The sequence below is a fragment of the Bos indicus genome, chromosome 1, assembly GCF_029378745.1.
Source record: "Bos indicus isolate NIAB-ARS_2022 breed Sahiwal x Tharparkar chromosome 1, NIAB-ARS_B.indTharparkar_mat_pri_1.0, whole genome shotgun sequence".
Taxonomy (NCBI): domain Eukaryota; kingdom Metazoa; phylum Chordata; class Mammalia; order Artiodactyla; family Bovidae; genus Bos; species Bos indicus.
The window spans coordinates 145,556,496-145,577,137 of NC_091760.1; the positions used below are offsets into that span (position 1 = coordinate 145,556,496).

The following is a 20,642-nucleotide window of genomic DNA, read 5'->3' on the forward strand; positions in this document are numbered from 1 at the left end:
CCTGTCCCTCATTGCTGTTTATAATGAACACCATGTGCAGAGAGACCCGTAAGTCCCTTGGTTTCACTTTCTGAGCTTTGTCAGGAATTGGTCTCTGTGTCTTCACTGACTTTCCTCACACAGTTATTGAGAGACTTGCAGGGAGCAGGACACGGACTGTGTCCAGGCTACAAGATGGCAGAGCTGAAGGATGTGTGCTCATCTTCTCCTGTAAGAACTCCAAAATTACAACTTGCTGCTGAACAACCATTGACAGGAGAATGTTGGATCCCACCAAAGAAAAATACCCACATCCAAGGGAAAGGAGAAGCCCCAGCAAGATGGTAGGAGGGACGAAATCAAACCCCATACCTGCCAGAGATGCTCGGAAAACTCAAACAAAACCTTGTGCACACCAGGAGACCCCCACAGAGACTGAGCCAGACCTGCCTTTGAGTGTGTGAGTGTCTCCTGCGAAGGTACAGGTCACCAGTGGTCTGCTGCAGGGGCAGGGGCTCTGAGTGCAGCAGACCTGGGAGTGGCATAAACACTCTTGGAGAATATCACCATTAACCCCACCATAGAGCCACCAGGACTTACACGGGACTGGGGAAACAGAGCTGAAGGGCACACACAAAACCTTGTGTGCACCAGGACCCAGGAGCAGTGGCCCCACAAGAGACTGACCCAGGCTTGCCTGTGAGTGTCCAGGAGTCTCTGGTGGAGGCGTGGGTCAGCGGTGGCCTGCTGCAGGGTTGGGGCACTGAGAGTGGTGGTGTATGTCTGGCACCTTTTGAAGGAGGTCGCCATCATCTTCATTACCTCCACCATAGTTTGGTCCCAGGTCAAACAACAGCGAGGGAACACAGTCCCGTCCATCAACAGAAAATTGGGTTAAAGATTGACTGAGCCTGTTGAGCCCTGCCCAACAAAACAAGACCCAGTTTCCCCTCAGTCAGTCTCTCCTATCAGGAAGCTTCCATCAGCCTCTTCTCCTTATCCATCAGAGGGCAGAAAGAATGAAAACCACAATCACAATAAACTAATCAAACTGATCACATGGACCACAGCCTTGTCTAACTCAATGAAACTATGAGCCATGTCGTATAGCGCCACCCAAGATGGACAGGTCATGGTGGAGAGTTCTGACAAAATGTGGTCCCCTGGAGAAGGGAATGGCAAACCACTTCAGTATACTTGCCTTGAGAACTCCATGAACAGTATGAAAAGGCAAAAAATATGACACTGAAAGATGAACTCCCCAGGTCTGTAGGTGCCCAATATGCTACTGGAGAAGAGTGGAGAAATAGCTCCGGAAAAAATGAAGAGCCTGACCCAAAGCAAAAACAAGACTCAGTTGTTCATGTGACTGGTGATGGAAGTAAAGTCAGATGCTGTAAAAAGCAATATTGCCTAGGAACCTTGAATGTTAGGTCCATGAATCCAGGTAAATTGGAAGTGGTCAAACAGGAGACGGCAAGACTGAACATTGACATTTTAGGAATCAGTGAACTAAAATGGACTGGAATGGGTGAATTTAACTCATATGACTATTATATCTACTACTGTGGGCAGGAATCCCGCAGAAGAAATGGAGTAGACCTCATAGTCAACAAAAGAGTCTGAAATGCAGATCTTGGGTGCAATCTCAAAAACAACAAAATGATCTCTGTTCGTTTCCAAGGCAAACCATTCAGTATCACAGTATTCCAAGTCTATGCCCAACCAGTAATGCTGAAGACCTGAAGTTGAACAGTTCTATGAAGACCTACAAGATCTTCTAGAACACCAAAATAGATGTCCTTTTCATCATAAGAAATTGGAATGCAAAGTAGGAAGTGAAGCGATACTTGGAGTAACAGGCAAATTTGGCCTTGGAGTACAGAATGAAGCAGGGCAAAGGCTAACAGAGTTTTGCCAAGAGAATGCATTGGTCATAGCAAACAGCCTCTTTCAACAACACAAGAGAAGACTCTACACATGGACATCACCAGATCGTCAATGCTGAAATCAGATTGATTATATTCTTTGCAACCAAAAATAGAGAGGCTCTATTCAGTCAGCAAAAACAAGACTGAGAGCTGACTGTGGCTCAGATCATGAACTCCTTATTGCCAAATTCAGACTTAAATTGAAGAAAGTAGGGAAAACCACTAGACCATTCAGGTATGACCTAAATCAAATCCCTTATGATTATACAGTGGAAGTGGCAAATAGATTCAAGGGATTAGATCTGATAGACAGAGTGCCTGAAGAACTGTGGATGGAGGTTCATGACATTGTATGGGAGGCAGTGATCAAGATCATCCCCAAGAAAAAGAAATGCAAAAAGGCAAAATGATTGTCTGAGGAGGCCTTACAAATAGTTGTGAAAAGAAGAGAAGCAAAAAGCAAAGGAGAAAAGGAAAGATATACCCATTTGAATGCAGAGTTCCAAAGAATAGCAAGGAGAGAGAAGAAAGCCTTCCTCAGTGATCAATGCAAAGAAATAGAGGAAAACAATACAATGGGAAAGACTAGAGATCTCTTGGGAAAATTAGAGATACCAAGGGAAGATTTCATGCAAAGATGGGCAGAATAAAGGACAGAAACAGTATGGACCTAACAGAAGCAGAAGATATTAAGAAGAGGTGGCAAGAATACACAGAAGAACCATACAAAAAAGATCTTCACAACCCAGATAACTAAGATCGTGTCATTTGATCTCATCACTTCATGGCAAATAGATGGGGAAACAGTGGAAACAGTGAGAGACTTTATTTTGGGAGGCTCCAAAATCCCTGCAGATGGTGACTGCGGCCATGAAATTAAAAGACATTTGCTCCTTGGAAGGAAAGTTATGACCAACCTAGACAGCATATTAAAAAGCAGAGACATTACTTTGCCAACAAAGGTCCATCTAGTCAAAGCTGTGGTTTTTCCTGTAGTCATGTATGGATGTGAGAGTTGGACTATAAGGAAAGCTGAGTGCTGAAGAATGGATGCTTTTCAACTATGGTGTTGGAGAAGACTCTTGAGAGTCCCTTGGACTGCAAGGAGATAAAGCAGTCCATCCTAAAGGAAATCAGTCATGAATATTCGTTGGAAGGACTGATGCTGAAGCTGAAACTCCAATACTTTGGCCACCTGATGTGAAGAGCTGACTCATTTGAAAAGACCCTGATACTGGGAAAGATTGAAGGTGGGAGGAGAAGGGGACGACAGAGGATGAGATGGTTGGATGGCATCACCGACTCAATTGACATGAGTTTTAGCAAGCTCCCGGAGTTAGTGAAGGACAGGGACGCCTGGTGTGCTGCAGTCCATGGGGTCGCAAAGAGTCGGATGCGACTGAGTTACTGCACTGAACTGGACACGGAGGCAGGAGGAGGGCGAGATATCAAGTTGGTATTGTGAGGCCACCAGAGATGAGCAAGGGAGGGGTTACTACAGAGCCAGAGCGAGGCTGGTTGGGGCTCTTGACTGTGAAGGGGCTGTAACTGCTGACCTGCAGGCCTCCTGGAGCAAGACCCACGGAAGAATGTCCGGCCTCCCCCTTCCTCCCACCCTTCCATCTCAGCCAACACCACCCAATGGCTGAAACTTAATGACAGCCCATTGACAAGGGACCATGGGAAATGTAGTTTTGTGTACAGACTAGGGTGTGGGGGATGGGTCTGAGTAAAGCAGCGTTTGTCTGAGTTCATGCATGTAGACGATTCCCTGCCTGGGGGACTTTGTGTTGGTCCCAGTTTTTTCTCCTATGAGCCTTCTGGTGCTTGTCGCTCAGTTCACATGTGTCAGGTGCAAGTGCTTCTCTAAACAGTGTTTCCCAAACTTGCTGACCACAGTATCTTCATAGTGACCCATGGCACACACACACACAACTGCAACCACTGTTTATGAAGCAACAGTTACCCTAGAGTGTACGATGTGTGCTGATATTTTCTACCCTATTTTCTGTTATTGCTGTTGTTGTTCTTACCATCACCATCAACATCATAGCTATCATCATCACCATCAGCAGCATCACCATCACCACTATCATCACCACCACCACTACCATCACCATCACCATCATCACAACCATCATCATCACCATCAGCAACATCACCATCACCACCATCACCACCATTACCGTCACCATCAACATCATAGCTATCATTATCACCACCATCACTACTATTACCATCACCATCATCATCATAACTATCATCATCACCATCAATGTCATCACCATCACCACCATCACCACCATCACCATCACCACCATCACCACCATTACCGTCACCATCAACATCATAGCTATCATCATCACCACCATCACTACTATTACCATCACCATCATCATCATAACTATCATCATCACCATCAATGTCATCACCATCACCACCATCACCACCATCACCATCATCACCATCACCACCACCACCACCACCATCACCACCATCACCACCACCACCATCACCACTGTCACAACCACCACCATCGCCACCATAATCATCATCACATCTGTCACCATTACCACCGCCACCATCACCACCATCACCATCGCCAGTCTTTATCATCACTGCTTGTGTCCTGTGAAATTGATTTCCTCACTCACTTTGATGGGTATGCAACTTGAAAAACACTGCTCCAGAGTATGTGTCAAAGAATGACATTGTGGCATGATGTAGCATGTATGTTTATCTTTAATTCTATTGGGAAATGTCAAATAGTTTTCCAAAGCAGAAACACCCCACACACCCATCAGCAGTGCAGAAGAGTTCCAATTATTTCCCATCCTTACCAACATGTGGTCAGTACATAGTGGAATCTCATAGTAGGTTTTAATTTGCATTGTTTACTAATGGGAAAGAGCAATTTTTCATTTCTTTATGAGCCATTCCTACATCTTTTCTATGACATTTGTTTTTGTGTTTCTTTTGTGGCATTTGATTTTCTCCTTTTAAAGTTTGTAGATGTTCTTTATACATTCAGGATATTAATCCTTTGTGGCAATGTCTTTTCTCGGTTTTCAGCTTTTTTCATTTTCATTCTTGTGTCTTTATATGAATAGGTTTTTTTACTTTAATGTAATTTTATGTATCAATCTTGTCATTTATGGATCAATGTTTTGTGTTGTAAGAAATCTCTACTTCCCTTGTAATCATTAAAAAAATCTTCTAAATATTCAGCTTAAAATAATTTTCTTTTTATATTTACATTCCTCTAATGTATCTGGAATGTGCACTACCAACTCAATGGACATGAGCTTGAGTAAACTCTGCGAGATGGTAAAGGATAGGGGAACCTGGTGCGCTGCAGTCCATGGAATCACAGAGAGTCAGTCACAGCTTGACTTAGCAACTGAACAACAATTGTTTTTGAATCGCATTTCAAGAGAAGTCAGTTTCCTTCTTAACTGCACAGATACAAACATTCCTGCACCCTTTGTAAGGCACATCATTCTCTGCTGAGTTGTGCCTTATCTGTGAGGGTGGGCTTTAGGGCTTTCTACTCTGTTTGGTTAATCTCTTTGTCTATTCCTCTGCTGTTACTACACTGTCTTACTATTGAATCTTTTAATACATCTTGATACCTAGCAGGGCAAATTCCCCAACTGGTTCTTCTAGATATCTTAACAAATCGCGGACATTTGTTCTTGTGTGCAAATCTTCATTCAGTTTGTGAAGTCCAAAAAAAAAAAAACAAAAAAAAAAACCTCTGGCACTTTATTTGAATTGCATTGAGCCTGAATGTCTTTGGAGACCAGCCATCTTTACGAAGCTTTAGTCTTCCTGTTCCTGAACGTGATATTTCTCACCATTTGTAAATTTCTTCTTTAATGAATTTCCAGGGGGAAGGGGTCCCCGGTATTTATTCAACAGCTTGAGAGGGGCTTATGGGGTGGGTACAAGGGCATGTTAATTGCTCGGCACTTGCAGAGGTAGCCTCAAGTTGAGAGACACAGGTGCTTGTGTTGAACTGCAGTAGCCTGTGCTGAGGTAAGGGGACACAGGGACACCACAGCATCTGCTACTTGCCAGGAGCAGGATTTTAATAAAGAAATTCCTATAACTGCAAGAAAAACCCACTTGTTCCAAGCCCACCCCTTTGCTACTGTGAGCTTTTTATTATTCCACAAGTGGACGCAAATCAAACATCTCATTTGTCACATTTTCAAAATGACCATCTAGAAGACAATAGTCTCGTTTGCCCACTATGGCTGTGCCACCCAATGCTTGGTGTGCTGAGCTGAATGGTGTCTCCACAAGATTTATGTCCTCTCAGAATCTCAGTACAGGGCCCTGTTGGGAAATGAGGTCCTTGCAGATGTAATTAGTTCCTTGTTGGCTCAGACGGTAAGGAATCTGCCTGCAATGCAGGAGCCCCGGGTTCGATTCCTGGGTCAGGAAGATCCCCTGGAGAAGGGCATGGAAACCTATTCCAGTATTCTTGCCCAGAGAATCCTATGGACAGAGGAAGCCTGGCAGGCCACAGTCCATGGGGTTGCAAAGAGTTGGACATGACTGAGCAACTAACACTGTCACTTTCAAGGTGAGGTCACACTGGAGTGGGGGGCCCAAACCCACAGGACTGGTATCCTTGTGAGAAGAGAGGAAGGGACATTGAGAAACACATGGGGAGGAGAGCCTTGAGAGGGACTGGAGTGATGCATCTGAAGCCATGCCACACGGATCCACGAGGGAGGCCTAGAAAGATTCTCCTTCACAGCCGCAGAGGGAACCTGCCCTGCCAGGCCACGCCAGGCCTGGCCACCCCAGCCCACCCCAGGCCACCCCAGGCCATCCCAGTCCACGGCCCTGCCACTGGAGTCCCGGCTTGGTCAGGATCACTCTGGAAGGCCAGCAGCTCGGGGTGGGGTGAGATGATGGTCAGCATCTGGGCTCCTCTGGGGTCTCAGGGAGGGGGATGGAGCTAGAGCTGCCCGCTCTCAGTGCTGCCCCCCATTCCCTCCAACAGCATTTGTTGAAGCATTGTGCTCGCAGCCCCCAGGTTCTTGCCCAACAGCCCAACCGTGAGCCAGATGTCGGTGGGAGGGATTTGAGAGTGGGCAGACACAGTGGCCACTGGCCGGGCTAAGGGCATCTCCCAGGTCCTTCCACCCTCAGCAGGCGTTGCAGGAAAACCACTTCTCTACACACAGTCCTTCTGACACTAAATGTGCGGGTTCCCTGCTGGGCAGTGCTGACATTAAGCACCCAGATTCAGAGCAGACCCCACAAGGTAAGGGTTCAGTCCCTGAGGACTGACCCCCAGATGCCAGGTGTCAGGATGGGGTCCCTCCTGGGTGCCTACTCTTCTGTCCAACTTGGTTATACATCAGAGGCTCCCACAAACCCCTCTTTCAATAATTTGCTAGAACGTCTCACAGAACTCAGGAAAGCACTGTACTTACTGTTGGTGGTTTATTATAAAGGACACAACTGAACAGAAGATAAAGGGGTTGAGCAGGGTGGTGAGCAAGGCGCTCCATCCCCACGGCCTGGGGCACATCGGCTGCCTAGCAGGACGGGGTGCTCACCGAGCCAGATGGTCTCTGAGCTCTGAACTTTCATGTGCAGTTTCTAGGGGAGCTCCGGTATGAAGCACAGCTGATTAAATCATTGGCCATCGCTGATTAACATCAACACCACCTCTAGTCCCTCTCCCTTCCCTAGGCCTTTGCCCAACTTCTAATCCGGTGCTTGGTTCCTCTGGCAACCAGCCCCATCCTCCCAGAGTCACTTCATTAGCATAAGCTCAGGGGTGGATGAAAGCATTTGTCATGAAAAAGAAAAGATCCCTTGTCACCCCGCCCCACCACTCAGGGAATTCCATGCGTTTGAGAAAGCTCTGTACCAGAACCAAATGTCACAGGTGTCACAAAGCCCTTTGAGACAAAGTCTGCATGACGTTCTGAGTCCGTTTCCAATGGGCTTCTTGTCTTGGCCCTGGGTGCGCCATGTTGGGACCCTCGGTCCAGCTGTGGGGGTCTCCTGCCTGCCCCACCCCCAGTACCCCTTCTTTTCTGTGGCCTAACTGGGAGCACTAGACGTTCTCAAGGTGGTTCCTGCTCAGGTCCTTCCATCTGAGTCTCAGCAGGAACAAAGCTAAAGTTGCCTTTTACCCGTTATTTTTGAAGTTTAAATAAGGCTTACTAATTTTGACCACCATGACCACCAATGACTGGAGAAGGGCACAGCAACCCACTCCAGTATTCTGGCCAGGAGAATCCCGTGGAGAGAGGAGCCGGGTAGGCTACAGTCCATGGGGTCACACAGTTTCGGACATGACTGAAGCAATTTAGCACACACCACCAATGGTTGTCACCTCAGCTAACTGCTATTTTCTGTGTGCTCCCAACCAGGGTGCAGATGAAGAGAGCTGACGTCCCAGCTGTCTCTGCTGAAGTGCTTTTAATAGCGTTATTGACTTGTAATTGTCACACAGTAAGCTGGAGATAAAGTGTGCATTGGCTGTGTGTGTACCCCTGGGAATCCATCACCACTACCCACACTGTGAACAAATAAATCGGTATGTAATTGGCAGAGGTGTCCTGGCCCTTTGTCATCTGTGCTCCCTGTACCCGCCCCGCCCAGCCCAGGCCCTGGTCCACCCTGTGGTCCTCCCAGGACTCCACACGGATGAGGCCATAGTGTATACTTCCTGTCTGGATTCTTTCTCCTGGCATGATTTTGTGACATTTACTGCATTTAGTGCAGATCAGTAACTAATTCCATTTTATTGCAGGGTGGTGCTCCTCTGCAGAGAAGTTCTCCCCAACAACTGATAGGCATGGAACATCTCCTTCACTCCCACAGCTCGTATGCTGCGTCTCTCTGCACTCGCCCCCAGCCTGCCTTATGCCCCTTGCCTATATTCTTCTTCTCAGAAAGTATTATTGGGGGAGGGTTTGATAAATATCAATTAAGTCTAGGTAGCTGATGTATTGTTCATGTCTTCTGTGCCCTTATTGATTTTTCTGTCTATGTGTTCTAACAATTACTGAGTATTGTTGACATTAACCACAGTTGGGAATCTGTTTCTCCTTCCACCCTTTCAAGTTTTGCTTCCTGTATTTGAAGACCATTGTTTAGGAGCCTGCTCATCCATGACTGTGAGCTCATAAAGCTGACTCCCTCATCTTTACTAAGTGTCCCACTTTATCTCTGATAATATTCCTTCTTCTAAAGTCTTGCTCCTTGGAAGAAAAGCTAGGCAGTGTATTATTGCCGACAAAGGTCCATCTAGTCAAAGCTACGGTTTTTTCTAGTAGTCTTGTATGGATGTGAGAGTTGGATCATAAAGAAAGCGGAGCACAGAAGAATTGATTCTTTTGAACTGTGGTGTTGGAGAAGACTCTTGAGAGTCCCTTGGACTGCAAGGAGATGCAACCAGTTCATCCTAAAGGGAATCAACCCTGAATATTCATTGGAAGGACTGATGCTGAAGCGTCAAGACTTTGGCCATCTGATGAGAAGAACTGACTCATTGGAAAAGACCCTGATGCTGGGAAGGATTGAAGGCAGGAGAAGGGGCGATAGAGGATGAGATGATTGGATGGCATCACCGACACAATGGATATGGGTTTCAGCCAACTCCAGGAAACAGTGAAGGACAGGGAGGCCTGGTGTGCGGCCGTCCATGAAGTCGCAATGAGTTGGACACAACTGAGCGACTGAACAACAACAACAACAAAAACTGTAGCTAGCAAGATAGCCGCTTTGACTTTAGTTTGGTTAGTGATTGAATGGGATTGTTTTTTTCATCCTTATACCTGAACCCTATATATGTCTATATTTAACATGGGTTTCTTATAGATATACCATAGATTTTTAAAGTCCAGTGTGACCATCTCTACCTTTTAACTGGTGTGTTTAGACCACTCACTTTTAATGTGATAATTAATGATTGGATTAAAATGATAATTTTGCTAGATGTCTTCTATTTGTTTAAACTGGTTTTTTGGTTTGTTTCTCTTTTACTCTTTTTCTGCCTTCTTTTGGTTAAATGAACATTTTTCTTAATCATTCTGCTTTATGTCCTCCCCTTGACTTACTACTTTTATCTCTTAAAAAAATTTAGTGTTGTCCTTGGGTTTACAATATAAATCTTACATTAATTAGAGTTTGCCTTCAAATAGCATTAGACTATTTCACATACAGGGTAAGGGCCTTTCAGGGATAGTCCCCTAACTCCTCCCCTCCGTCTGTCCCGATGTTATGATCATATAAATACATTTAACTCTCACTTGTCCTATCAATCCAATACAGTGCTACTGTCTTCACTCTTGATAGCAGCTACAATTTATAGCAATTAAAAATAAGGGGAAAAGATATCTGTCTTATCTTCATTTCTTGCATTTTTGGTGCTCATTTTTTGATAAAGATCCAGTTGGCAGATTAATATCATATTCTTCCTGACTGATGAGTGTCATTTTTCATGTCTCATAAAGCAGGAATGCCAGGAGTGAATTCCCATAGTTCTTATTCCTCTGAGATAGTCCCGTTTTAACTTATAATTTTTAAAAGTTTTTTAACTGGTTCAGAGTTCTGAACCAACACTTGTTTCTCTCAGGTCTATAAAGATAGCCCTTTGCTGGCATCCTGCAGGCATGGTTTCTGAAGGGAATTTGCTGTAACTCTTATCTTTATTTCTCTGCATGGAATGCACACGTTTTCCCTCTGGTTTCCTTAGAAGTTTTTTTTTCATGTCTTTTTTTTTTTTCCCAGGCAGCTTGAATATGTTTATGCTAAGGGATTTTTTTGTTTGGTTTTATTTGTTTGTTTGACTTTGGGGCACTTATCCTGATGCGTCTGCTCTGAGCTTCTTTGATCTATGGTTTAGTTACTTTCTCCAGATATTTCCTCTACTCCTCCCTCTGTCTCTTTTCTCCATCAAATTGGATTCCAGTTTTACAGACTGTTTAACATTGTCCCACGGACCTCAGACGTGTAACTCTGTTCTTTTCTCATTCTGGGTTCTCTTTGTGCTTCAATCTGGATATTTGCTGTAGAGTTACTTCCAGATTCGTGGGATCTCTGCTTGGCTAAGAGGCATTTACTGACCAGCCTAACAAAACTATCTCCATCTACCTATCATGTTTTCCAATTTTCGACGTTATCCATGTCTTTCTGTCTCACTGTTTCCATCTCTTTTCAGGAAGTACATTATTTTAAGCAAATGATCGAAAACAGCTTAAATCTCATTAATAGTGGGACCACTAAGTATGATTCCCACAGAATACATGTGCAACAATTTAAATAAATGTGTATATGCTGACGTGAAAAGAGCTATTGTGTTAACACGGCAAAGTTTAGAACCATGAGTGTTACCTCATGCATGCTTTTAAAATTTTACTAAACAACTTTCTAGGTTTATAAAGTAACAAATATCTATGAAATGCATTTTTGAAAGCCAGCAAAAAGATAGTGACAAGGACTAATTTTGAGGGGGGCTTAGGTGTGGAGGCAGATGGGGGGCCCTTAATTGTAACATTTCGGGTTTTCCGTGATTATAATGGAGCTAGTTCAGTTGAGTCCCTCTCCGAGTGGGATGAGGGTGAGTGCAGGAATGGTGGTCAAACATGCCAGGACGGAGGCTGGAGGCTGTGTTGGGTCCCATACATTGTTGGGTACAATGCAGTCCCACCCTGGAGGCTCCATCCTGGGCTCTGGTGTCACTTGTGAAATACACCTGCTTGCCTCCCTCCCTCCCTTCTGTTCTGCCATGCACACAGCAAAGACACCATCCTTAGGCAGGGATAGGGGCCTGAATTCTCCTGGAGGAAAGTGGGAAGACCACAAATAAGTAACAGACAAGTGAACAAATAAAAGAACAAGAGCATTATTGAGAAGCGCTCTGCAGGAAAGTCAAGCAGCCTGACGTGGAGGTGAGTGCTGGGCTGCTGGTGGCCATCAGAACTGCTCGGAGGACCAGGAGGTCAGGCCGAGATGCGAGGACACTGAGGGTGGGGGCAGGGCAGACAGGACCCAGGCGGCGCCCTGGCTGAGTCAGGGTTGATGCTCTGATGCTGTTCTTGAGTGACAGCAGACAAGGTTGTGTGTGCATGTGTGGTGCTGGGGGTGTACACGCAGCTGGGGGTTGGTTTGCCCTGAGCAGTCACCCCAGTCACCTGGGTGGGACAAGCAACACTGATTAACTTGTCTGAATAAGGCTGTGGCCCAGGGAACAGAAGGGACCGGGGGTGCTGTTGCTGCTGGAAGGCTGCCAGGTGGGCAGGAAATGAAGGGACGGAGGGTCACCCAGACCCCTTCCTTCTACTCACGGGAGTTGGCAACATGCACTTCCTTTGTATTGATGAGCCTCAGTGGGGATTAGGAATGTCCCAGGTCATTAGAGGATGCACTTGAGAATTCGGGGGCCCCTCCCCTTTCCCCCTGATTCAACCTGAGCTGAGGCATTTCCGTCCAGCAGGGAAAAGAGGAAATGGCACAGCCAAGGTTAATAGAAATGTGTATTTATGAAGCTTTGACAGTCACTTCTAACAGCAGGCTGGTCACCTCTTCACTCGCGTGTTTCCTAACATGGTGCCACGTGGTGTTCACAGGGTGGGACGTGGCTTTTCCACATACACTTTTCTCGTTTAATTAGATTTTTCTTGGGGACGTAATAGTCCATTTCACGTACGTGTCATCATTACTTGCTGTTTTCAAATGCTGTCAACAAATCCCCCAAGACGACCAGCTTCATCGGCTGCCCCACCTGGTGCCCAGCGCTCTGCTGGTTGGAGGCTGAGATCCAGGTGAGGCCGCCGGGAAGAGTTCGGACCTGCCTGCTGCAAAAGGCAGTGGCAATCCTGTCCTTCATCTGGCGGGTAGTTACTGAGGGTCCACCAGAGGCGGGTGTCTGGAGCTGCAGGTGAAAACACAGAAGTTGTGATGCCTGGGCCCCAGGCAGACACTGGCCGTGAGGGCAGCAGGCTCGGAAACTAATAAATATGCACGCTTACCCTGATGTGCCCGGTGGGGTGGAGAGAAGAAACGGGGCGGCAGAGGAGGTGGGGGGCAGAGTCCATCAGAGGCCAGGGCCCAGGGCCAGGGTCAGCCGGTCCATTCATCTTCCGGCCGCAGTTACGTCTCAGACACGGTGGACGGGCGATTAGGGCCTGAGGACTGACATGTGACTGGTCTGGAGCTAGATACGATGTTGGATACACTTCTCACAGCGGCTCTGTCTACCACTTTCCTTTCCCCAGTGAAAAGTTACTTCTGTCTTGCAGCAAGCCCAGTGGCGTCTCTGGACACAACGAGAAGGAGCAGCTCGAGCAGAGGTCAGATGTCCTCCCTTTCCTGTCCCTGGCCTTGCTCTGTCTGCTGGGCCCTCAGCCCCTTCCCTACACATGCTCTCTCTCCCTGCACAAACCCACAGTCCCACCCAGGACGCGCCCATGGAACCAGCAGCTGCCCACTGCACAGGTCTGACGGCAGCCGGTCCCTTGTCATTGAAAAAGCCCTGTATCGATTGAAAACACAAACACCCAGCACTGGCCGTGGAGGGGTGGAGCCTCTGGTTCCATCAGTCAAGCATCCTGGTCTTGTGGGTCCCTGCTTGGTGGGTGTCCCAGAGACCCCAACCCTGCGTGTCACCGGGACGAGCTGGGTGTCATCTGTCATTTCTCCCTGCGAAAAAGCTGTGGGGCCCACTGCAGTGGAGAGAGATGGGAACAGCATAAGGAACAGGGAGAGAGGCCAGCGCCCAAGGACAGGCCAACTGATACTTCTCTCCAAATGCCACCCACCCCTCAAACATACCACATGTTCCAGAATTGCGCTGTGCTTGGGCTGGCCCTCTCCCCAGCTCCCTTCCCACTGAGGGCCCTTGCTCTTGGACACCCTTCCCCCACCCTTCCGGAGCTCCTGTGGAGCCCCCGGGGCCGACCCTCCCCCGCTGCCCAGACTGTGCTCCGAGGACCGCCCAGCACCAGGCACAGCGGGGGTCCTCCTTCTCTGGGAGGAGTTGACTTGGGTCTGTCGCTCCTGGAGGGCGGGGCTGCCTGCACGCAACAGCACCCGGTTCCCTGGGCGGGAGTCTTTGTGAAGGAGGGCAGCTGCTGCTGCTGCTGCTGCTAAGTCACTTCAGTCGTGTCCGACTCTGTGCGACCCCAGAGATGGCAGCCCACCAGGCTCCCCCGTCCCTGGGATTCTCCAGGCAAGAACACTGGAGTGGGGTGCCAATTTCTTTTCCGAAGGAGGGCAGGGAGAACCGAGCGGCGCTTGCACGCACTGGGGGTCTTACTGTCTTCGCACATGTCTGTAGTTTGTATTTTCCTACAGTGATGGCACATTATTGATATTTGTGGATATAGTAAAGCTCTAATAAAAAAAAGATGCAAAAGCCACGGGAACTGTGGAGACACCTAGCAGTGAGTCTGTGATAAGACAGTCAGTGAAAAAAAATAAGCACAAGATGTGTATTTTCACAGCTGTAAGTTCAGCAGTAATAGTGTTTCACAGTAGAAAGGCCACTTGTGTATTTTTGAAGCTGGCCCTCCCTCCAAAGCCCACAGAGGGGGGCTTGCCCCTGCTGGTGGGCTTCCGACCTGAGAGAGGAGAGACATGGCTAAACCCCAGTCGCCAGTGTGAGCAGGGACGCAGCGCTGCTGGCCTATTCCATGTTCTCCTTCCTGGAACCACGGTCAGGCCCAGTGGGCTGGGTTGGGAGGGCAGGGGAGGAGGAAGAGGTTGAAGACCCCTGCCCTTCAACTTCCTTACCCTGGGGCAGGGCTGCAGCCCATGGCCAGATGGACAGATGGCCGCAAGGCACAGGAAGGGACGCTGCCAGGACCCAGTACGTGCCTACCACAGACACGAACACACTGAAGTCCCACAGGACCTGGCGGGGCCCTCCGGGGTACAAAAGCCCTCCTGTGCTCCCCAGTCCTCGTTTGTAGAAAAAGCTCAGATTAGAGCAGTTACTAATTAGAGAAGCCAGGGAACCAGAAACAAAGGACAAGCAGCCAGCCCACAGCAGCGGTGATAGCTCCAACAATGGTCAGTGATAAAGCAGGGTCCTAGCTTCTCCTCGAGGGATGCGCACAACAATCTGACCCATATCTTTGTTCTGCAGAAACAAAGGCCCTGCCCAGGTGGAGGAGGGGGACCACATGCTGACCAAAAGCATGCAGACCCCAGACTGGCTGGGACAGAAGGTTGATGATACTGACTCCTGATTACCTCATCACCAAAGAATCAGAAGAAAGTTCATGAGCTGCAGCCCTCAACCCAAACACTGCCTTCTCTGAAAGCCATCGGGTAGTTTGGGTCTTTTGAACATGAACTGCCTGGTCTCCTTGCTTGGCACCTGCAATAATAATCACTGTAGGGGCTCCCCTGGTGGTTCATCGGTTAAGAATCCACCTGCCAATTCAGAGGACACTGGTTTGATCTCTGGTCCGGGAAGATGCCATATGCCGTGGAGCAACTAAGCCTGTGTACCATAACTACGGAGCCCGGGCTCCAGAGCCCGCAAGCTGCAACTACTGAGCCCATGTACTGCAACGAGGCCAACGCGCCCTAGAGCCCACGGCTCTCCACAACAGCAGAAGCCACCACGATGAGAAACCTGCACTCTGCAACAAAGAGCAGCCCCCACTGGCAGCAACTAGAGAAAGCCCACACATAGCAACGAAGACCCAGCACAGCCAAAACAAATAAATATATCTTAATTAAAAAAAAAACAACAACACACCACTGTACTCTCCTTCATCACAACACAGCATCAGTAGGCTGGCTTTGCTGTGATCTGGCGAGCAGACCCAAGCTCTGTCCAGTAGCAACACTGACGGCCACACATGCACACAACAGCACACAGTCATAGGAACTGCTCACACACGGACTCGTGCATCCACTGCACACATGCCTGCTGACAGACACACGTGCAATGGACCCCACCCAACCCCTCCATCCACACAGACAGCAAGTTTTGCATTTCTATTCAATGCTGTTCTCTTTCATTTTTAAAAAATGTAGTCATAATCCTCTAAGTTGCTTTCTCTCCTCGCCACCATGGGCCATGAGCACCCTTTTCATGGGATCAGGAGAAGGACTCCAGGTTCGGAAGCAGGTGATGACGGAGGGGTGAGCAGGTGGACAGGTGCAGCCAGACAGGACAGACACGGCCTGGGGTGCCCAGCAGCACCCATCAGCCTTTGAAGACTGGAGGGGGGAGGGGGGATGATGCCATGGGACTGGAATCCCAGCAGGCCCTCTGCTAAGGCTGCAGAGCAGGAGGGGAGGGGGGCAGTAGAAGGAGGGAGGGAGGGACTGTGGGCCACTGCAGGAGGCTCCAGGAGCAGCCTGCTGGCCAAGACCTGGGGAGGTGGTGGTTGAGAGTGGGTAGATACATACAGGAGGGTGTGGAGGGGGCCAGACCAGGGGCTTGGTTTCTAGGCTGATCTAGGCTGAGAGATGGTGAGGTTGGGGGTGCCGATGATGTAGGGAAAGCCCAGCAAGGCGTGGAGAGGCCCAGAGTCTGCACTGCAGACATGGCTCAGGGCTCCAGGCAGGAGGTGAACCAGGATCAGGAGGTGGCATGGAGAAGGAGGGGGGTGAATCCAGAGGGCTTAGCAGAGATACTAAGCCAAGGGCAATGGCCCTGGGACCCCTGATTTTGATGGCATCGGGAACCCTATTTTTTGCAAACCGTGAGGGGATCAGATTCAGGGAAATGTGAGTTTACTTTAAGAGGCCGATGTGAGGGGCTCTGGTTGCCTGGAGAGGCCTGTGGGTGGTCTGAGGACAGGACCCCTTTAGCAGCTGCCTGGTGGAGGGAGGGACTGAGGTCAGGCGGTCAGGTGGGGGTTGGGAGCACAGGCCTGAGGAAGAAGAAATGACCAGAGCTCCCAGAGTGGTGGAGGCTGGGGGAGAGGGGGGTGAAGGGGCTGGGGGAGCCTGGAAGGCTAGGGTGGGGTGCAACTGGACTTCCAGCAGGGGGAGGGGCCTCCCAGACCAGGTCTTGGGGGCTGGAACTCCAGCGCAGAGGCCTTTTGGGGTGCAGGGCCCATCCCCTGGGAGGGTTCCAGAAGGGGTGCAACGTGGGGAGTGGGCCTTGGGGATGCAACCGTGCTGGGCCCCGAGCCCGTGAAAGTGGCGAGGCCGGGTGGGTTGCCACGACGCGGTCACTGTGCCCGAAAGGGTGGGCAGGAGAAGCCCAGCTGCCCTTTCCTCCAACCGCCGCCCCCTGGCGAGTAACGTCTTTGTTCAAATCGCCCTCCTTTCCGCTGCCGCATCGGACTCAGGACCCGAGGACCAATCCCCTGATTACCGTCACCTTCCCAAACACCCGAGGTTTGGAGCCCGAGACCCCGGGTGCCCAGGGCAGGTGCCCGGCTGTCGTGGGCAGCGGTAGGGGCAGGTGTGGCTGAGGCGGGGGGGAGAAACACTGCGGCTGCAGAGGAAGGGTGCTAGGACCCGGGGACAGGCCGATGAGCCAGGTCGGGGGTCCGAAGCCCTCTCCTTATCGGGTTTACTCCACGCCCCGGGCCCAGGGCCGCGTGCAGAGCTCGGCGCCCGGCCCTGCCCCTTGCCAGGGCCCGTCCCCACTTTCTTGCCTGCTCCACCCCTTGCCCACCCACCGCCCCGCCCCGCCCCTGCCCTGGTAGGTCTTCGCGTCCCAGGCCCGTCGTCCCGCCCCCTGACCAGCCCCGCCCCCGCCCGCCCCCCGCCCCCTCGCCCCCCCCGCCCCCCGGCCCGGCCTGGCCCCCGCGGCGGCCAGAGCTCCGCCGGCCGAGCGGGTGCACCGAGGCTGAGCTCGCAGCATCCCGCTGCACAGACATCCGGCTCGCGGAGCATGGCGCCGAGGTGCGGGCCGCTCAGCGCCCCAGACGGGCGGGGGCCGGGAGGTCGCACGGGCGGGGAACGGGGGCGCGCGCTGTGCCCTAACCTGTGGCTTGTGCCCGCAGGTGGCCTTGGCTGCAGCCGCGGCGGCGTCGCCTCCTGGACTTGCTCGCCCACCTGGTCCTGCTGCTCGGGGTCAGCGCAGCGTCCGCCGAGCCAGGTAAGACCAGTGCCGACACGAAAGTGCCTGCGCTGGGCACGCCCGCCTCCGGCCGCACTTTGTGCGGATCTTCGGCCGGTCCCAGGCGGCTACGGCCTCAGCCCAGCCCGTCTCGGCTTCGGTCCTGGGAGGCGGTCCCGGCTCTGCCCACGCGTGCAGTTGGCCCGCGGGCTGCGACTGGAGGGGGACGGTGTCGGCCCGGGGTCGTATGTCCGGAGTGTCCTCGACTGCGGGCTTCGGGCCACCTGGGCGCGCCCGGGACGATGGTGCGGACCGTCCGCGTCCTGAGATCCTCGTATCGTGACCAAACTTCGGCAACTCTGCGGGGAAGTTGGTGCGCTCGGCGGACAGCGCTGCAGCAGAGGGCCAGCGAGGGATCGGCCGAGGTCGCGGTGGCGGCGGTTACATGCGCGGTGGCTCGGAGACGCCCGGGCATCCGACGCCCGACCCCAGGCCTGTGTCGCCGTCACCGGCCTAGTCCCGCCCAGCGCCTGGGCGGCTGCAGCGGCTCGTACCTCTGGGACACGGCGTTGCCGCGCCGAGTCCGGCTGGTCTCCGGGGAGGACAGACAGCGCGGGGCGGAGCGCAGCCGTGTGGTTTCCAACCTGTCGAGGCGAAAGTGCTCAGGTTTCTCCAGGGCCAGCCTTTGTGCGTCGCCCGGGCCCCGGGCCCCAGGCCTCTGTCCCCGCGCCCTCCGCGGTGTCGGGTTGCGCGCGGTCCCTTTGATGCGGCCGAGCGCCGAGCAGCCGCCGGGAGAACAATGCGCGGAGGTCCGTTGTTCGGCGGCGCCCGCTCGCCGCTTCTCCCGCGTGGACCGCAGACGGTGCTCCGGAAGGCCGCTCCGGTCGCACGGAAACTCCCTTTGCTACGTTTGGGGGACTCCGTGTCCACCCAGACGGCCGCCCAGGTCCTCGTCCCAACAAGTCCCGCAAAGTCCCAGGAGGAGCTCGCAGTGGGGGGAGGTGGGGCTGCCGGACCCGAGGGGAGCCCCCACCCCCAAAGAGTCGGTATTTTTTCACAGGTAGACCGTTTGCCCTGACACCCGTCCTGGGCAGCCTGCTCCCCGCGGCCAGAGTGACTGTTGACTGTGGTCACCACAGCAGCCACACCTGCTGCCACAGCTGGCCGGGGAGGGGGGATGAGCTGGGGGAGGCTCCTGGGAGACAGCCACAGTAATCTGCTTCATTGTTTCCAGTCAGCTTGGTCACCAGGTTAAACAGCAGCGCAAACCTTTTTAAAATGTAACCACCTCATATAGAGACGTTTTTAAAGAGATGGTGTGGAAAGCACCTGTTTGTAGAGGAGCAGGTAATTCCTCATGTATATGTGTTAACCTGCGGGGCGGAAGGGGTGCTTTTAGGGAGTGTTTGTCCTTGTGGGGATCTGGGGTCCTCGGATTTCTTGGGGTCCCTATGACCGCCTGGAACTACTGCGGTGGTTTCTGGGGCCACCCCCTCAGGCTTGTGCAGGAATGTGTAGCCACAAAGCCTCTTTTATAATCATGCATCCTCTTGGGAAAGGAAGGACACCGAAGCATCCACACCTCAGTTTATGAAGTTCAGTGACCAAGAGGAGGAAATCAAGGGTGGTGACTGAGCATTAGAGAAGGAAAAATAAAATGTTACATCCACAAGCTTTGGTGAGATGAGAACTGGGAGGGTGTTCAAGTTAACGCAGACTCTGGGGGTGGTGGGGAGAGCGTGACAGCTCTAGAAATGGTGTGTTTTATCTTCTGTCCCACCACGTGGCTGCTATGGGGCTTTGCATATAGTCCCAGGTCCTCTGGGAGGAAGGAAGCCCCTTCCGAGGTGCCTGATGGAATGCAGCTCTTTCTGTTCTCTGGGGCTTAAAGCAGGAAGCAGGCTCAGCGGGCTGTGCACTGCCCACCCCTCCCCCTTGTGGGGAAAACTCAGGTCCTGTCCATGCTGGGCCAAGTCCCTTTGGGATGGGGTAATACGTGCCCCATCTAGATGCTGTTGGAGAAGAGCTAATGTATGTGAAATCCTGACTTAGCAAGGACTCAATTTGTCCTGGAAATGCTTCCGAATTCCTCTTGGGAGTCAAAAACTTAAGCCCTGTTGGCTGATTTGAACATTTTTTCTGACCTCAAATGATGCGTTTTCCCATGTCTTTCCCTGAGCTGCACTTGACCCCTCCCCCAAGTCTCTTGCTGTTTTGTCTGAGGCGTTGCTGCGTCACCCAGATGCTCTTGACTGGTGCTATGAGCTCCCGCACAACCAGAACCCACAGGGACACTCCAAGTGGCTTTACAGCCCAGAGGCTCAGAGCTGCCTGTGGTCCCATTCCTGGAGAAAGTACGGGGGTGGAACCTGTTACAGTGGCCCTCTGCCATGGGTCAGTCCTCTAGGGCTGAGGAAGAAGGACCTTGCCCAGTGGGCATTTGCAGGATGGCCGGGACTAGGCTAAGAGCCTTGACTTGCATCATCTTGTCTTTGGCCCCTCCCACACGTGATCTTGGGCTCAGGCTCTCAGCTCCCCCCACCCCACACCCCCAGACCCATGTGTCCCACCCTTTCTCACCACTAGGACCTCCCAGCGTCCATCAGTGGGTCCAGGTCTTAGCTGATAGCTGTGGTTCCCCTCCCCCACTTCCTGGGTGGTCCTGCAGGGTTTGGGCTTGAACAAGACACGGCCAAATCCCGCGTGTTCCCGCATCT

The 20,642-nt window shown here is 51.3% G+C and overlaps 2 protein-coding genes across 2 annotated transcripts in view; one reads left to right on the forward strand and one right to left on the reverse strand.

The window, feature by feature from the left end:
- Positions 1-342: 342 nt before the first annotated feature.
- Positions 343-17,982, reverse strand: LOC109561265 (uncharacterized). Its single transcript, XM_070796149.1, has 3 exons — positions 17,851-17,982; positions 12,920-13,206; positions 343-12,822 (listed from the first exon to the last, which is right to left on the reverse strand). The coding sequence occupies exon 3, from the start codon at positions 4,508-4,510 to the stop codon at positions 3,878-3,880; it is 633 nt and encodes a 210-aa protein (XP_070652250.1). The 5' UTR covers positions 4,511-12,822; positions 12,920-13,206; positions 17,851-17,982; the 3' UTR covers positions 343-3,877.
- COL18A1 (collagen type XVIII alpha 1 chain) overlaps positions 17,635-20,642 on the forward strand; it is a 94,328-nt gene continuing 91,320 nt past the window's right edge. Inside the window, exons 1-2 of the mRNA XM_070796067.1 lie at positions 17,635-17,768; positions 17,870-17,964. Coding sequence (XP_070652168.1) covers positions 17,758-17,768; positions 17,870-17,964 — 106 coding nt within the window. The 5' untranslated portion in view covers positions 17,635-17,757. The remainder of the gene's footprint in view (positions 17,769-17,869; positions 17,965-20,642) is intronic.

Excerpts from the sequence above, each read along its gene's own strand:
- LOC109561265 (XM_070796149.1), bottom strand. The coding sequence starts at position 4,510 with ATGGTGATGGTGGTGATGGTGGCGGTGGTAATGGTGACAGATGTGATG.